At 43.9% G+C, this 14,779-nt stretch overlaps 1 protein-coding gene across 1 annotated transcript in view; it reads right to left on the bottom strand.

The window, feature by feature from the left end:
- The window catches only part of MYO15A (myosin XVA), a 1,126,038-nt gene that overhangs the window by 205,587 nt on the left and 905,672 nt on the right, over positions 1-14,779 (bottom strand). Inside the window, exon 57 of the mRNA XM_085631315.1 lies at positions 11,790-11,863. Within this exon, the coding sequence (XP_085487441.1) occupies positions 11,790-11,863 (74 nt within the window). The remainder of the gene's footprint in view (positions 1-11,789; positions 11,864-14,779) is intronic.

Genomic DNA, 14,779 nt, shown 5'->3' with positions numbered 1-14,779 from the left:
GAGGCATATCGGGAGCTAACATAAGCCAGAAGATCCAAAAACATGGGTGCGATTAGGTTGGCTAGGTCTAGGTACAAAGCAGTTAAAAAATCAGCTAAGAAGGAATGGGATGACAAACGCTGGCTCGACCTACTTGAAGCTAGCAATGAGAGAGATACGGTCAAATTTTGGCAGTTAGTTAAGTGGGGTAGTAATGGTATACCACACAAACCGGTCAACCATGTAGCACCTGAATCGTGGATCGCGTACTTCGAAGCACAATTCTCAATCTTAAATAATATTGTTACCCACCCCCTACCAGGTCTCGCGTCCACTATCTTAACGTTTGACAGTTCTGAGGTTGAGATGGTTCTCTCATTGATGCCGAAAGGGAGGGCCCCTGGCCTGGACTGCATACCGGCTGATTTGTTTCAGTATGACAAAGAGAACTGGGTCAAATACATTACTTTTATAGCCAATGCCATAGCCAGTGGTGCACCCATCCCTGATACTTGGTCTGGAGCCATTATATTACCGATATATAAAAAGGGCAATCGCTCGTTACCTGGCAATAACAGGCCGATCAGCCTCATTGATTCAATGTAGAAAATAATTGCCAGATTGGTCCTCAGTAGAATCCAAGTGTGGATTGAGGAGAATGAGATTTTGTCACCTTTGCAGGCCGGCTTTCGTCCTTTTACTAGCACCATTGACCAGGTTTTTAGGTTTGTTATGATTTACTGGAAAGTAGTTATTATAGGAGGAGGTTCTCTATACGCAGCTTTTATCGACCTTAAGTCTGCATTTGACCTGGTTCCACGTAACAAAATGTGGAGCGTCCTTTTGGATGCAGGGATGCCTCAGGAGCTACTAGCCTTGTTAATCAAACTGCACACTTCGAATTACGCTCAGGTGCGGTGGGGCTCACAGGGTGAGGTTACAGCTAGATTTCCAGTCCTAAAGGGGGTGCAACAAGGATGTGTCCTGGCGCCTATGTTGTTTTCCCTGTTTATCAACAGGGTGGTTCACTACTATTCCACATGTCATACAGATGCCCTGGGTCTAGCGGGGCTGAGGATACCACTGCTCATGTTCGCGGACGACACCTTGATCCTATCTAAGATGCAGAAGGGTCTGCAGGCTGCACTGTCAAGGTTTGAGGTGTTTTGTCACGAAAATGGGCTGGTGGTAAATATGGATAAGACAAAGTTCATGGTCTTCCACAACCATAAGACCATCAAAAGTAGTGTGTTCATGAACAATGTCCTTCTGGAACAAACAAATGCGTTTGCATATCTAGGGATTACCTTAGGTAAGAAACTTAACTGAAAGCCTCAAATTGACCTTGTAGTTCTGAAACATGCACAGTTGGCAGAAGCTCTTTTAAAAGAACATAAGCTCTCGTTCACTAAACCCATAGCCCCGGTTCTTAAGATATACAAGACCAAGTTTATTACCTCAACCTTATATGGGGCGGAATTATGGGGTTTTGAGAACATCTCCTCCTTGGTACAAGCTCAGAATAAATTTGTCATAGCTATTACGAGCCTTCCACAATCTTCACCTCTACTGTCTCTTTTTATGGATTTGGGTTGTCTTCGAATTGAGGATTTAGCCAGATATAGACCAATGCCGTTTTGGAGATGACTTTGGGTCACCCCCGAGCTCTCCCAATATGCCAAAACCCTTATGGATTTCAGGGGGATTGGTTGTACGAGGAAGATTAAATGGCTACAGAATGTAAAAAACACCCTGTACGGGATGGGGATGAGTGGCTTGTGGGAGCATCCCGATAAAAATCCTTTCCCGTCTAAAAGGGAGTTTAAGGCCGTATATTGGGATATGGTTAAGAGCAAGTACTTTACTTCCACTACTAGGCCTTCCTTGTCCAGGGACTTCCTGGTGCAAAAACAGGACTTTGTGCTTGAAGCATATTGGGATACTATCCTAAGACCGGTGGATAGGAAATTATACCACCAGTTAGGGTTGGCTCTCTCCCTATAAACGCCTTCACATCTAAATGGCGTTTGCATGGGTCAGAGCATTATCCTGCATGACCGGCCCCGTTGGAATTCATATCCCATTTTTTGTTGGCGTGCCCGGCTTACAAGCTACCCAGGAGCAAATGGCTGAAACCCATCTGCACGATCCTGGGTACTAGATCTGCTATGGAGGCGTTAAGGATTCTGCGGTCATCCACTGATGTTCCTATAGTTGTAGCTATGGCAAAATTCCTGAGTTGGGCCTGGCTTATTCGCTGCAAAAAACTAAGAGAAACCCAAGCCTAGTCATAGCTATATAGATGTTATGTTATTTCAGTGTGGCACTGTTAATGAACCTACAGTAGTAAGGATTATTTGGTTTTATATTGTACCATTGTATTTTTAGGGTTTTTATTGTGGTCTTTGGCTGTCGAGCCACTTTATATGATTCATATTCTGTACCAATTACTGTTATTAGCCACACTGTTTTGATTGTTATATATGGCACTGTGTTTTTATTCCAAGTACTTTTTACCTGACATTGTATGTATTGTCTTTTATGATTATTTTAATCGGAATAAAGACATAATGAAAATGATAATAAAAGCCAATAAAACATTTTTTTTAAAGTTCTGAAATATAAAAAATAGTAAAGTTGCACTATTCACTACCACTCTATTAAGGTAGGGATATAAGGCAAAATTAGCTTAAAAATCAGACACATTTAATTTAAGGCTGCTATTTCCTATTCAATACTGAAGATGTGTCAGCATTGAAGAACAGAAGGGTTACACAAGGGTTATGTAGAGAGAGGCTTGCATAACATTCATGTAAGAATACAATGTGAAGCCCAGTGTGCTGTGTGGTATGCTCACGATTGCTTTCAGATATGTATTAAGCAAATGGGTGGAAAAAGGCAAAGCCTGGCAAAACCTGTAGTCACCTCTTAAAATCCCAAATCTTACTCTGTATTGCTGTCTGCCTGAGAATGAATCCACTCTATTGGCAGGGATAACAACCTTGGCCGCAAACTAGGAGCTGACGTACATTGCGAAAGGTCATTCTGCCTTCAGGTGTGCAGTAAGCTTCTAAATGCTATAAACAAAGAATGTCCAGTAACCAGTTATGCTTGTATCACATCTAAAAATAACCTTGGCCTTGGTCCAATTTACACCCTTGGTGAATCCTGTAAATATTTGCAATGCTGAATAAGAGCACTGCAATACTCTCTTTCAACACGTTCGTAAACTATCTATCCAAAGCACTAGATACACTAATCCATTAAGCACACATTCAGACAGATAACATTCATGGGTTCGATCTGGGGTGCCGCTCGCAGGCTCAGGAGGGGTGCCGCTCGCAGGCTCAGGACTTTCCAGCAAACAGCGGATGGGCTCTTACTCTGCTCTAACACGGACATCGGTGAGGACAGCACGCTGCTATTTTTAAAACGGCACGGGGCTTTTAACCCCAATTTTCACCTTCTACCTACGGGACTGCGAGGACCAGGGTGCACTCTTCACTGTTGACCACCTGCACCTGGTTCCTCTTCCCGCTCCTCCCCCGGCCAGTACTTCAAGCCTCGCGGCCCCCGCTTCGCGGGAGCCGCTCGCAGGCTCAGGACTTCCCAGCAAACAGCGGATGGGCTCTTACTCTGCTCTAACACGGACATCGGTGAGGACAGCACACTGCTATTTTTAAGACGGCACGGGGCTTTTAACCCCAATTTTCACCTTCTACCTACGGGACTGCGAGGACCAGGGTGCACTCTTCACTGTTGACCACCTGCACCTGGTTCCTCTTCCCGCTCCTCCCCCGGCCAGTACTTCAAGCCTCGCGGCCCCCGTTTCGCGGGAGCCGCTCGCAGGCTCAGGACTTTCCAGCAAACAGCGGATGGGCTCTTACTCTGCTCTAACACGGACATCAGTGAGGACAGCACGCTGCTATTTTTAAAACGGCACGGGGCTTTTAACCCCAATTTTCACCTTCTACCTACGGGACTGCGAGGACCAGGGTACACTCTTCACTGTTGACCACCTGCACCTGGTTCCTCTTCCCGCTCCTCCCCCGGCCAGTATTTCAAGCCTCGCGGCCCCCGCTTCGCGGGAGCCGCTCGCAGGCTCAGGACTTTCCAGCAAATAGCGGATGGGCTCTTACTCTGCTCTAACACGGACATCGGTGAGGACAGCACGCTGCTATTTTTAAAACGGCACGGGGCTTTTAACCCCAATTTTCACCTTCTACCTACGGGACTGCGAGGACCAGGGTGCACTCTTCACTGTTGACCACCTGCACCTGGTTCCTCTTCCCGCTCCTCCCCTTGCCTTCTTAACCCTCACCTGTTCTCGTGTTAGCGGGACGCGTGCGGGGCGCAGTCCGGGGCGAAGCCCGGGCCAAGGGCGGGCCCGTTTAAGCCCGTTCAAGCTCGGTCAAGACCGGACCGGGCCCATTCTCTTGGTTTTATCCCTTAACATTCCTTGTGGCCTAAAGTAACTCTTACCATGGAAACCCGAGGTAAATGTACTAGACCACAGTCCTTTTTAGCCGGTACACTGGATAGTTTTATTATTAGGGCAAATTCTGTGGTACAAGGTGAACTGAATATGTTGGAAAGACGTCTATCTGATGGGATTATTAGTACTAGGAGGTCCTCGCTGGGCCTACTTGCTTCCGTAAGATCCCCATTGAATCTTGATGATTCGCATACAGCTCTTTTGGATTCTATTGATCAAACAATTGAATCAGTTATACATGACCTTAGGCTCAGTACTTCCGTAGGGAGAGACACACTCCAACCAATTCCCGAGTGTATACCCCCCCCTAGGCTTGAAACACCATCTGATATAACTTTGAGTAACACTCATTTGATACATCAGGGAGCAGTACCCAAAAGAAAGCGTGTGGGTAATTTGAAACGAGGGAAAAAAGCGAGATTGGACCATTCACATAACAGGGCCCCTAACACGTTGACTGCAACTTTTAGCCGACCACCTTCAAATATTGGGGTGACATCTTCAACACCCCCAGTGATAACCCCTCCTCAGTCTGAACCTGTCCTTCCTCTTCCAGATAGGGGTGATGGGCCCGATCCGGGGATCGCCTGCTCTTTAGACACTTTAAATAAAGTTCTACAGGGATTTTTTACCCAGATGTTGGCTAGGTTTGATGCTATCGATGCAAGGCTTAAAAAAATAGAAAGGGTAATCCTAGACATAGCCAATCTACCGGGGAGCGGAGGCAAAAACCATAATGTATCTGTGAGTAATATGAGAGATCTTCAATCTGTTACTCTCCCCACACTTACAGCCTCGGCAACTCCCCTTTCCAGAACGGAACCCATTCCACCTAGTGCATCACTCCCTACACCTAATCTCCCTTCCTCTATTATTCCTGTTCCCCTACCTATGCAAACCCAGCCACCTATTACACGTAGAGCGTCTACAGGATTGCCTAAATCAAACTCTACAGTTGAAGGTGAAGCCTCCGGGGATCCCGGTAATCGTACGGGTGAAAAGGGGGTTAGTCAGAATTGGAAAAATGTGATTAATCTCCCCCCTGAAGCATCACCTTATGTTATTGTCTTAGCTGGCGTCCCAGAGCTCACAAATCCTGATTTAGAGACCTATGCTTCACTTAAAAATAAAGTGATTAGCTGGCTTAACACACATAGGCCTCTCCCCCCCAACATAAGCTCTCGGGTACTAATGGTTAGGAGGGTTTCTTGGTTGGGAACTACTACAAAGAATATTAAGGGTGATTGCATTGTGGTGAACTTTAGTAATTCTCAGATTGTTCCCTACATTTGTAACTGGTCTGGCAATGTTGGAGTTACCTCTATCAAACCACTATCACTGTCTTTCTTCTACCCTCCAATTACTACCTTTTTCCACCCTGGGTTCGACGCTAATTGGACTAGGGTTGGTTCTACCTCGTTTAGAAGAAGAGAGAGGCACATTTGTTTTGATGTGCCTAAACGAGACAATTACTCGTGTAATAATAGGTATGCTTGCCTTGAGGAGGTAGATTGACTAAGTCCAGAGGTTGTTTCTTTTAATTCCCCTGTTGATGTGATGCTATCTCCTAAGCAACTCTACACTTGCACCCCCTCTTTTGTTACTCCTACAACTGATCAACCAATTTTGAGTGTACCTATTAGATGTAATAATTTAAGCCCGACTGCAAATCAATCAGTCATACATAAAGTTCTCTCTTGGAATATAGCTGGCTTATCCAGCAAGCTTGATTGCCCCTTGTGGGGTTCCTTTATAGATTTACATCATATATGCTGTTTCCAAGAGACTTGGGCAAGACAAGATTATCACCGCTTGGGTTTTGCTTCTTTTTCCATCCCGGCTGTGTGGAGTGGTAGAGGTCGCCCTTCGGGTGGCTTATCCATTTGGGTTGCCACCCACTTGGGTTGCACTGCAACGACCATGGAAACTGGGTCAGAAGTAGGGGTGGGCGGAATTTGCGGAATTAACCTTCGCAAATTATCGCGAGAATGTTTAAAATTATCGCAAACAAGCAGAAATATCGCAAAGATGCGGAAGTTTTTTTCCGGCATGTTCGCGAGATTTTCTGCATGGTTGCGGGTCGCCAACTTACCCATGTGGTTGCTTGCGGGCGCGGCCATCTTGTTTTGAGTTGTTCTCGCGGTGCATGATCGCGAGAAGAAAGACGTGATCGCGCGACGCATGACGTCACTGCGGGCGCGAACTGTCGCGAGACAGCGCAAATGGCTAAAAACAATACAACATCTCATGGAGAACGCGACCGGATCAAGAAAACTTGTCGGCGAACGCAGGGATTCAGGTAAGGCGATCGCGCGCGCGCGAGAATGTATCATTTTACAGCGCGAGCAAGAAACAAATTATCGCCAAGCTGCGGAAACCGGAATATTTGACATTTTCGCGCTCTCCGCGGAACGCAAAAATGTCAAATTATCGCAATTTCCGCGAACGGAACAAAATTTTTGCCCAGGCCTAGTCAGAAGATGTTCTTTGCGTGATACTGGATTGGTGCTTAGGCGTAAAATTAGCAGTGATTAATGTGTATTCCAGGCCCATGAATGTGTGTGTGGAATCCAGTGTGATTGACGTTTTATCTAATGTTTTAAACAAGATCCCTGAGGGCATAATGTTTATTGTTGCTGGCGATTTCAACTCCAATTTTGAACCACTTCTGGGGTTGGTGGACCAAACAAACCATGATGAGGACGAAATATGGCACATTCCACAGGTTGTTGGTCCAGTGGTTAGGTCTTGGGCCCCTTTGGCCATTCAAATTACCTCTTTGGCAATAACCCACTCAATTAGGGCCTGCAATGGCCGAACAGCTTCTGATAATCCCTCAAGGCCGACGTTTAATAAACCAGGGCGGGAGGCTAGACTTGACTATATTTTTGTCCAGTGTAAGGAGTGGCATAGAGTTTGTGATTTTGAGGTCCTCTCGAGGGGTGAGAGTGACCATAATCCCTTGGTGTTGGAAGTATCCCTAACGGGTCTTTGTCCCGGGGACCCATACTTAGTACCCAACTCTTCAACACTGAATAAAATTACATTGACCAATAACAAACGTAGACTCAAATGGGCGAAATTGGTTGGTAACCAAGGAGAACTCGCTCAAGTCTATGTGAGGGCTGGCCATGCATTGGACGATGTAGTAAAGCTTATGGACTACCCCACTTCCCTTGACTATTGTGGAAAACTGGCTGAGGTCAATAAAGAATTATTTTCCACTCTTGCTGATATATTTAATCCACCCACTCGGTGTATTAAAAAGATATATGGTCGGTCCAGATGGTATAACAGGGCGTCTATATTAGCTAAAACTGAGTTGCTGGCAGCAATAAAAGAGAATGTCAATAGGGAAGAAATTCAACAGAAGAGACGTAATTATAAGACCCTAATACATTACGCCAAACTTGAGTGGGCATCAGAAAACTGGGATAAATTAACTTCTGCTCTCCAGTCTAGAGACTCACGTAGATTTTGGTTGATTGTCTCTACTGGTTCTATTGAGCCCGTCTCTGCAGTGATTCCAAACATTGCCCCCGAAGTTTGGGAGGAACATTTTAGTGCCCTATATAGGGGGGTTCACTCTTCACCTTTATCTATTCGGAGTGCTGTTGCCCATATTAACTTCACCGTGAGTGAGGTTCAATCTGCTATACTGATGCTCCCCTGGGTAAAGCTCCAGGTTTGGATGGTGTCCCAGGCGATTTGTATAAACACGAATCAAGAGTCTGGGGACCGTATCTCACCGCATTATTTAATGCAATTCTTAGGGGTATGCCAGTTCCCCCTACTTGGTTGGGCGCAGAAGTTGTCCCTATTTTTAAAAAGGGATCCCCCTTGCTCCCTGGTAATTACAGGCCTATCAGCCTGATAGATGTGGCTCAGAAACTCTTCTCAAGGCTGATCCTAAACCATCTACTGGATTGGATGGAAGAGTTTGAGATCCTGAGCCCCTATCAGGCTGGATTCAGAAAGAGCGTTTCAACAACTGACCAGATCTTCAGACTATGCATGCTCTTCTGGAAGACAGTCAGGGTGGAGGGGGGCTCCCTTTATACTGTCTTTGTCGATTTGCGTGCGTATTTTGATTTGGTCCCACGCACGAAACTTTGGCCTGTGTTGCAGGACTTGGGTCTCCCCGCACCTCTTTTGCAGATTATAGTGCGTCTCCACACTAATAACTTTGCAAAGGTTAGATGTGGGAGAGAAGGAGGTTTATCAGCTAGCTTCCCCGTTGAAAGGGGGGTAAGGCAGGGCTGTGTTTTGGCACCTACCCTGTTTTGCCTCTATGTAAATGGACTCATCTCCCACCTGAATGAAGTTCCAAACAGAGACGCCCTACGACTCGCTGGTATAGGTGTCTCAGCTATCATGTTTGCTGATGACACCTTGTTACTCGCTAAGACTCCTATGGGTGCCCAGCGAGTCCTGGATGGCTTCGTCTCTTTTTGTGATGACCGGGGGCTAGAGATCAACACTGATAAAACAAAATTCATGATTTTTAATCCTCCTAGGTCAACCCGTCCCAACCCTGTTATTCATGGTACCAGTTTAGAAAGAGTCCATACGTTTGAGTACCTGGGACTGACTTTGAATGAGAAGATGTCATGGTCCCACCACCAGATTAAATCAAATCTAAAGTTGACTCAAAAGGTGGGGGGTATTCTGAACCTATGGAAAGAATCCATGATACATCCTATTGGTTCACCACTAGAAATCTATAAAATGCAGGCACGGGGGGCAGTACTATATGGTGGTGAATTGTGGGGCAACAACTGTGCCCCCGATCTTGTCACAACGGAAAACAAGTTCCTACGGAATTTGGCAGCTCTTCCATCGAGCACACCACTTCTCCCTCTTAGGCTTGATATGGGTATAAGATCAATTAAGGAAGAACTAGGAGTGAAGCCCCTAACCTTTTGGAGGCGACTCTGGACAACCCCCGAACTCCGGAGTTATCGCTGTGAATTTATGGAGTTATACCAACATACAGCTTTACGTAAAATTCCATGGCTTAAGTATATAAAAGAGGAGCTAACGGCGATGGGCCTACTGCCTCTGTGGACAAATCCACAAGAGGCATGCAGCACTATATCTCGCAAAAATCTGGTTGCCCTGTATCATGACCGCAATTTGACTCTTTTATTAACAACTACCACATTGGGGCCTATGTCTACCACCTTCCTAACAGTGAAGGACTACTATAAACTGGAGACAGTACTGGATGACATAAACCCCATTGGTCTTAGGAAACTATTCCTACAATGGAGATACAACGCATTACCTATTAGAGCCCTTACTAGCAGCTGGCACCTATCTACTCCTAAAAATTGTCCAGCCTGTACAAATGAGCTTGAGAGTGACATTCATTTTATGTTTTTTTGTTCATTTTACATGAAACCCAGGAAAAAATGGATCATTCCAATTTGCAGAAATTGGGGTTTTAGGAATTATTTGGATGCATATCGTTTGTTAAAATCTGACCTATCCCCTTCGACTGTATTTGCAGTAAGCAAGTTTTTATCTGCTGCTTGGAATATTAGAAGAACCTTTTTGACGATATGAAATATTAACTGTATTATATGAAGTTCATCTTTTGGTTATATACTTCTAGCAGTTGATGTAACTTTTTTTGTTGGGTGTTTGTTTATTCTGTACATTTGACTGTATATGTTTTGTTTCCTCTTTTATGACTTATTGAAGTCGAAATAAAGATCAAAGAAAGAAAGATAAAATAGGTAGTTTATCACCTAGATGAGATGGCAGAATCATCAACAGGTAGATAACACTGAATATTGCTGCCATATCACCCATTGGGACACCACTGATCACAATAACAAGAAGTGGACATAATGACTTCAGGGTTTACATAGTGCTGCCTGCCTCATGAAAAACTTCACAGTACTTTTAATAAATGTAGGTCCATAAAGACTCAAGGTTGAGTTATAATGCTGAATATTAACGTTATTCATTTATAAAACATCACATATTTCCACAGATGATACTCATGTTGCATTAAAATTGGCAAAATATGAATTTAGCTCCTATTTGTAGGAATTGGGGCTTTAGACGACATTTAGATGCCTATAGGCTGCTGAAAAGTGATTTATCTTCTTCTACTGTTTTTGCTATTAGCAAGTACCTAGCAGCAGTATGGTATATTAGAAGAATTCACCTGTCGAAATGAAATGTAAATTGCTTATCTGTGGCTAGGATTATGCTGTAATTTTCCTATTCGCAATTGTATCCACCCTAGTTTATAGTGTATTTTATTATTAATGAAAGATTCCTTTTTTTAAGATAATTTGTGTTATTCAAATGCATTTGTATGATTTCTTTTATGATTCTTTGAATCGAAATAAAGATTTAAGAAGAAGAAGAATTTAGAATAATAAAAAATGACTTAAAAATGTTGAAAAATCTATAACATCTTTAGAGTGTCAGGGTTATACAAACAGAAACGTCTCATGTGCTATTCTGAAGTGGTTACATACAATTAAATGTGTTTGTCTATTAGCACTTCACAACTACAACAAGGGTTATGTTTTTGACACAGTTCAGGCAAATATTATAGTATTAATACAAGAAGTAGCATCCATTCACGTACCGCTATCCCAGATTTTACCAGTATGCAAAAATTGAGACTCTGAGGTAATGACAGTGAAAATTAATGGTGAAATGAATATGAAACCTTGAAATAGCAGAATAACCCATGAGACATGTTACAGCTGTTTAAAGATTGATAGGTTGGGACGGTATAAGAAAACTAAATGAATGGTTTGCTGCTTTTGAAGGTAATTGAGAAGAGAACCTGACCAATGTGGACTGTGGTTTAGAAGGTGCTTTGCATATACATGGGCTGGCTGAAGAATTTATAGATTAATATTATCAACTCTTCTGTGGAACAACTTCTACCACAATAATAAGATTCACAAAACTATGTGGACTGATTTGTATATTTAGAAATAAATAAGCACTTCCAGACAAGCCAACATCTTTGTAAATATTTCACCAGTAAACTGATTATCTAATGATAGGCAAGTATCTTCAAACTATTAAATAATTTCGAAAATATTTAATCTGTAGGATAACTGGTGTGCAGAACGTATTGTGCCAGGCAGTTCTTCCTCTTTTACCCTTAATTTCTGAAATGAAAAGGATCTCACTGTGCTTTCAGATGCCCACCTCTGCGTAGTGAAACATCAAAGCAGCATCACTGCCACTGAGCCACAAGGCAGGTAAAAATGGGTTGTAAATACATCGCTTAGACACACAAAAGTTGCTTAATTGATCAATTAAATTCACTAGTTACCTTTAACATGAAGCACACAGCATCAAGCTCAGCCTGGCCTTTCAGCGGTTGATCTCCCATGAACCTCATGATAGCTGAAAAAGAGAGTTCCACATATTCATTGCAAGTCCAATTCAAGCATTCACAGCAATGATGGCAGGTGGGTCATTAATACATATGTGATACAAGAAATGCTTGGGATCCCCATATAAGCCACTCTTCCCTCTATGCAGCTTCCTTAATCTGTACCATCATTACCACTGCACCAAAATATCACCACCACTAGATAGAGGAACTATCATTTGCACTCCTCATCACATTGGAGGTAATAACAGAAACCATAATTTAAGACCTGGAGACTGAACTAATGATTGGCACTTAGGCAGGAGTAACACTTCTGGGAACTGGTAATTTGTAGTATCCACAGAGTCTAGAGTCTCCTTGCAAACACCTTAAGTGAATTAGGTGTTAGGCCGAGAATGTCCCCTCATGGCAAACTGTCATGCCACTCTGCCCTAACTAGCCTGACTCCATGCAAAACTGGTATCTGCTTATCCTTCGGCCCCATCACACAGAAAATCATGCACGTGTGCTGAGACATACACCCAAAATTTGCCTTTAGCTCTGAGGTCTGACACGGGCATACCAAAACGTTCTCTCAAGTGAATGCAAGACTACCATCTGTACCAATTGGGACATGTACTGTGAGTGGTGGTGGCAGCATACTGTTTGGGAATCCATAGTACTGCACAGTCTTTTTATCTGATATCAGGTGAGAGTATCATGCCTACAGGCCTAATCACGTAAAGTTCTGCCTACATGTCACGTCCAGACCCTGTGCTTACAACTCTGTGTGTAGGTCAAAAACATGTGTATTCATGGTGAATGGTAGCAGGACTCCATGACGTTTGCGAATGTGTGAGAGCAAAAGTTAATAGGTTCCATTTTGGATTACCCCTGATTTGTTAAGGCACACAATGAAGGTTGTGATACTGACCGTCTGGGCAATGAAAGTGTTTTCCCCTATATTCTTCTCTGGGGGGTGTAGTCCTACACATTGAATTGTGAAGGGAAGGAGACAGGGCTGCATTTTGAAATTCTTCTGTTATCGTTTTAGCAGCGATTGCTGTTTATTCCTCCCCGGGCACTGCCATTTGCTTAATGGTCGGTAATGGCGTGTCAGCAGATTCCGTTGTAAGAGGGAGATAAGTTTTTGGGCAGAACCTGGTTCTTTCATCTACCCCTTGAGTGGCCCATCAAGGAAGGCTGATAACAGCCAGGTGCAGAGCTTCACACTTACGTGCTCATGGTATGGGCACTCCTACCTGGAGCTGGCCAACCTGGTGGGAGAGCCACCCCTTTACTTAAAGACTATGGGCCTGATTTAGAGTTTGGAGGACGACTATTTTCTCTATCAGGGTGATGGATTAAAGTACTCCATCGCCCTGAAAGGGTACCTGGCTGCCAAATTTTGAGATCTCCACCTCTAGCATCAACTTGTGGAACTGCGTCACAAACGAATTTCAGTGCTTTTGCATGTGACTTGAGAGGAACCACTAGTAACCACTTGAGGAACTGCGGCCACATGAAAGGATTTCCATTCTTTTAAATCTGACTCAAGAGGTACCTCTAGTAAGGACTTGAAGAATGCAGGTTGGTGAGCCAATTATATGGCTTCACTGACAAAACCAAAGGTTACATGGACGTTTCAGTTAGGAAATAGAATTTAAAAAGCTTAGAAATTCACTTAAAAAAATGGAAGTTTACAGGAACGTTATAGTTAGGTTCAGATTCCACATGAACAAAACCCCAGAAATTCAGCAGTCATACTTACCTGAGCTTGCTATAAATTACGCCCCCGCAATGCACTGCTTATGACTACACATACTAAATCGCTCATGACAAGGTCAGTGACATCACTGGTGACATCTCAAATGGCATCACTGATCACATCATGCAGTGACTGTCTCTTCTAAAAGTTTAAGAGTGTTAAACATATATACTACGCTACTACAAAAGTTAAAATAGTATACTTTGTGTACTACTAATGAGTGATACTACTTCTAAAATACGTCATGTGATTGGCTGTTTGACTGTGTGTATCCATGTGTGAGTGGATGTCTGAGTGACTGTAGGTTGTGTGAGTGGCACTATGGGTGTGTATGTGGGTGAGTGCATAGCTGTATGGGTGAGTGAGTAGCTGTGTGAATGGCTGTATTGGTGAGTGAGTGGGTGTGTGAGTGGCAATTTGGGTGGCTGTATGGGTGAGCAAGTGAACATGTGAGTGCCTGTATGGGTGGATGAGTGGGTGTGCAAGTGTCTGTATGGGTGATTGATTGGCTGTGTGAGTGGCTGTATCAGTAAGTGGCTGGGTGAGTAGGTGGCTGTTTGAGCGAGTGTTTGGTTAAGTGAGCTGGTCTGTGAGTAGCTGTATTGGAGAGCGAGTGTCTCTGAGAGTGGCTGTATGGGTGAGTGAGCGGGTGTTTGAATAGTTGTATGGATGTGTGTATGGGTATATAAGTGGTTATGAGGTTGAGTGGGTGGATGTGTGAGTGGCTGTATGGGTGAGTGAGTGACTGTGTTGAGAGGCTATGTGGGTGAGTGAGTGGCTGTATGGGTGAATATGTGGGTGTGTGAATAGCTGTATAGGTGAGTGTGTGGCTGTGTGAGTGGCTGTATGGGTGAGTGAGTGGTTGTGTGAGTGGCTGTATGGGTGAATGAGTGGTTGTGTGAGTCGATGGATGAGTGACTGTGAGTGGCTCTATGGATGAGTGAGTGTGTGTAGTTCTATGGGTCTGTGTGGGATTGTGTGCATGTGTGTGGGTCTGTGGATGATGCCATCATTGTCATTTGAGATGTCATCAGTGATGTCACTGACCACGTCACGAGTGATGTAATATGTGAGATCACAAGCAGTGCATTGCGGGGCATAAGTTATAGTTAGCTCAGGTAATTATAACTGCTATAGGTGCTGAATTGCTATGGTTTTGTGGGTTTGAAATCTGAGCCTA

This window comes from Triturus cristatus, chromosome 10 (assembly GCF_964204655.1).
Source record: "Triturus cristatus chromosome 10, aTriCri1.1, whole genome shotgun sequence".
NCBI classification, from domain to species: domain Eukaryota; kingdom Metazoa; phylum Chordata; class Amphibia; order Caudata; family Salamandridae; genus Triturus; species Triturus cristatus.
Note: the sequence above shows the minus strand (reverse complement) of the source record. Positions and strands in the feature narration are given on the sequence as shown.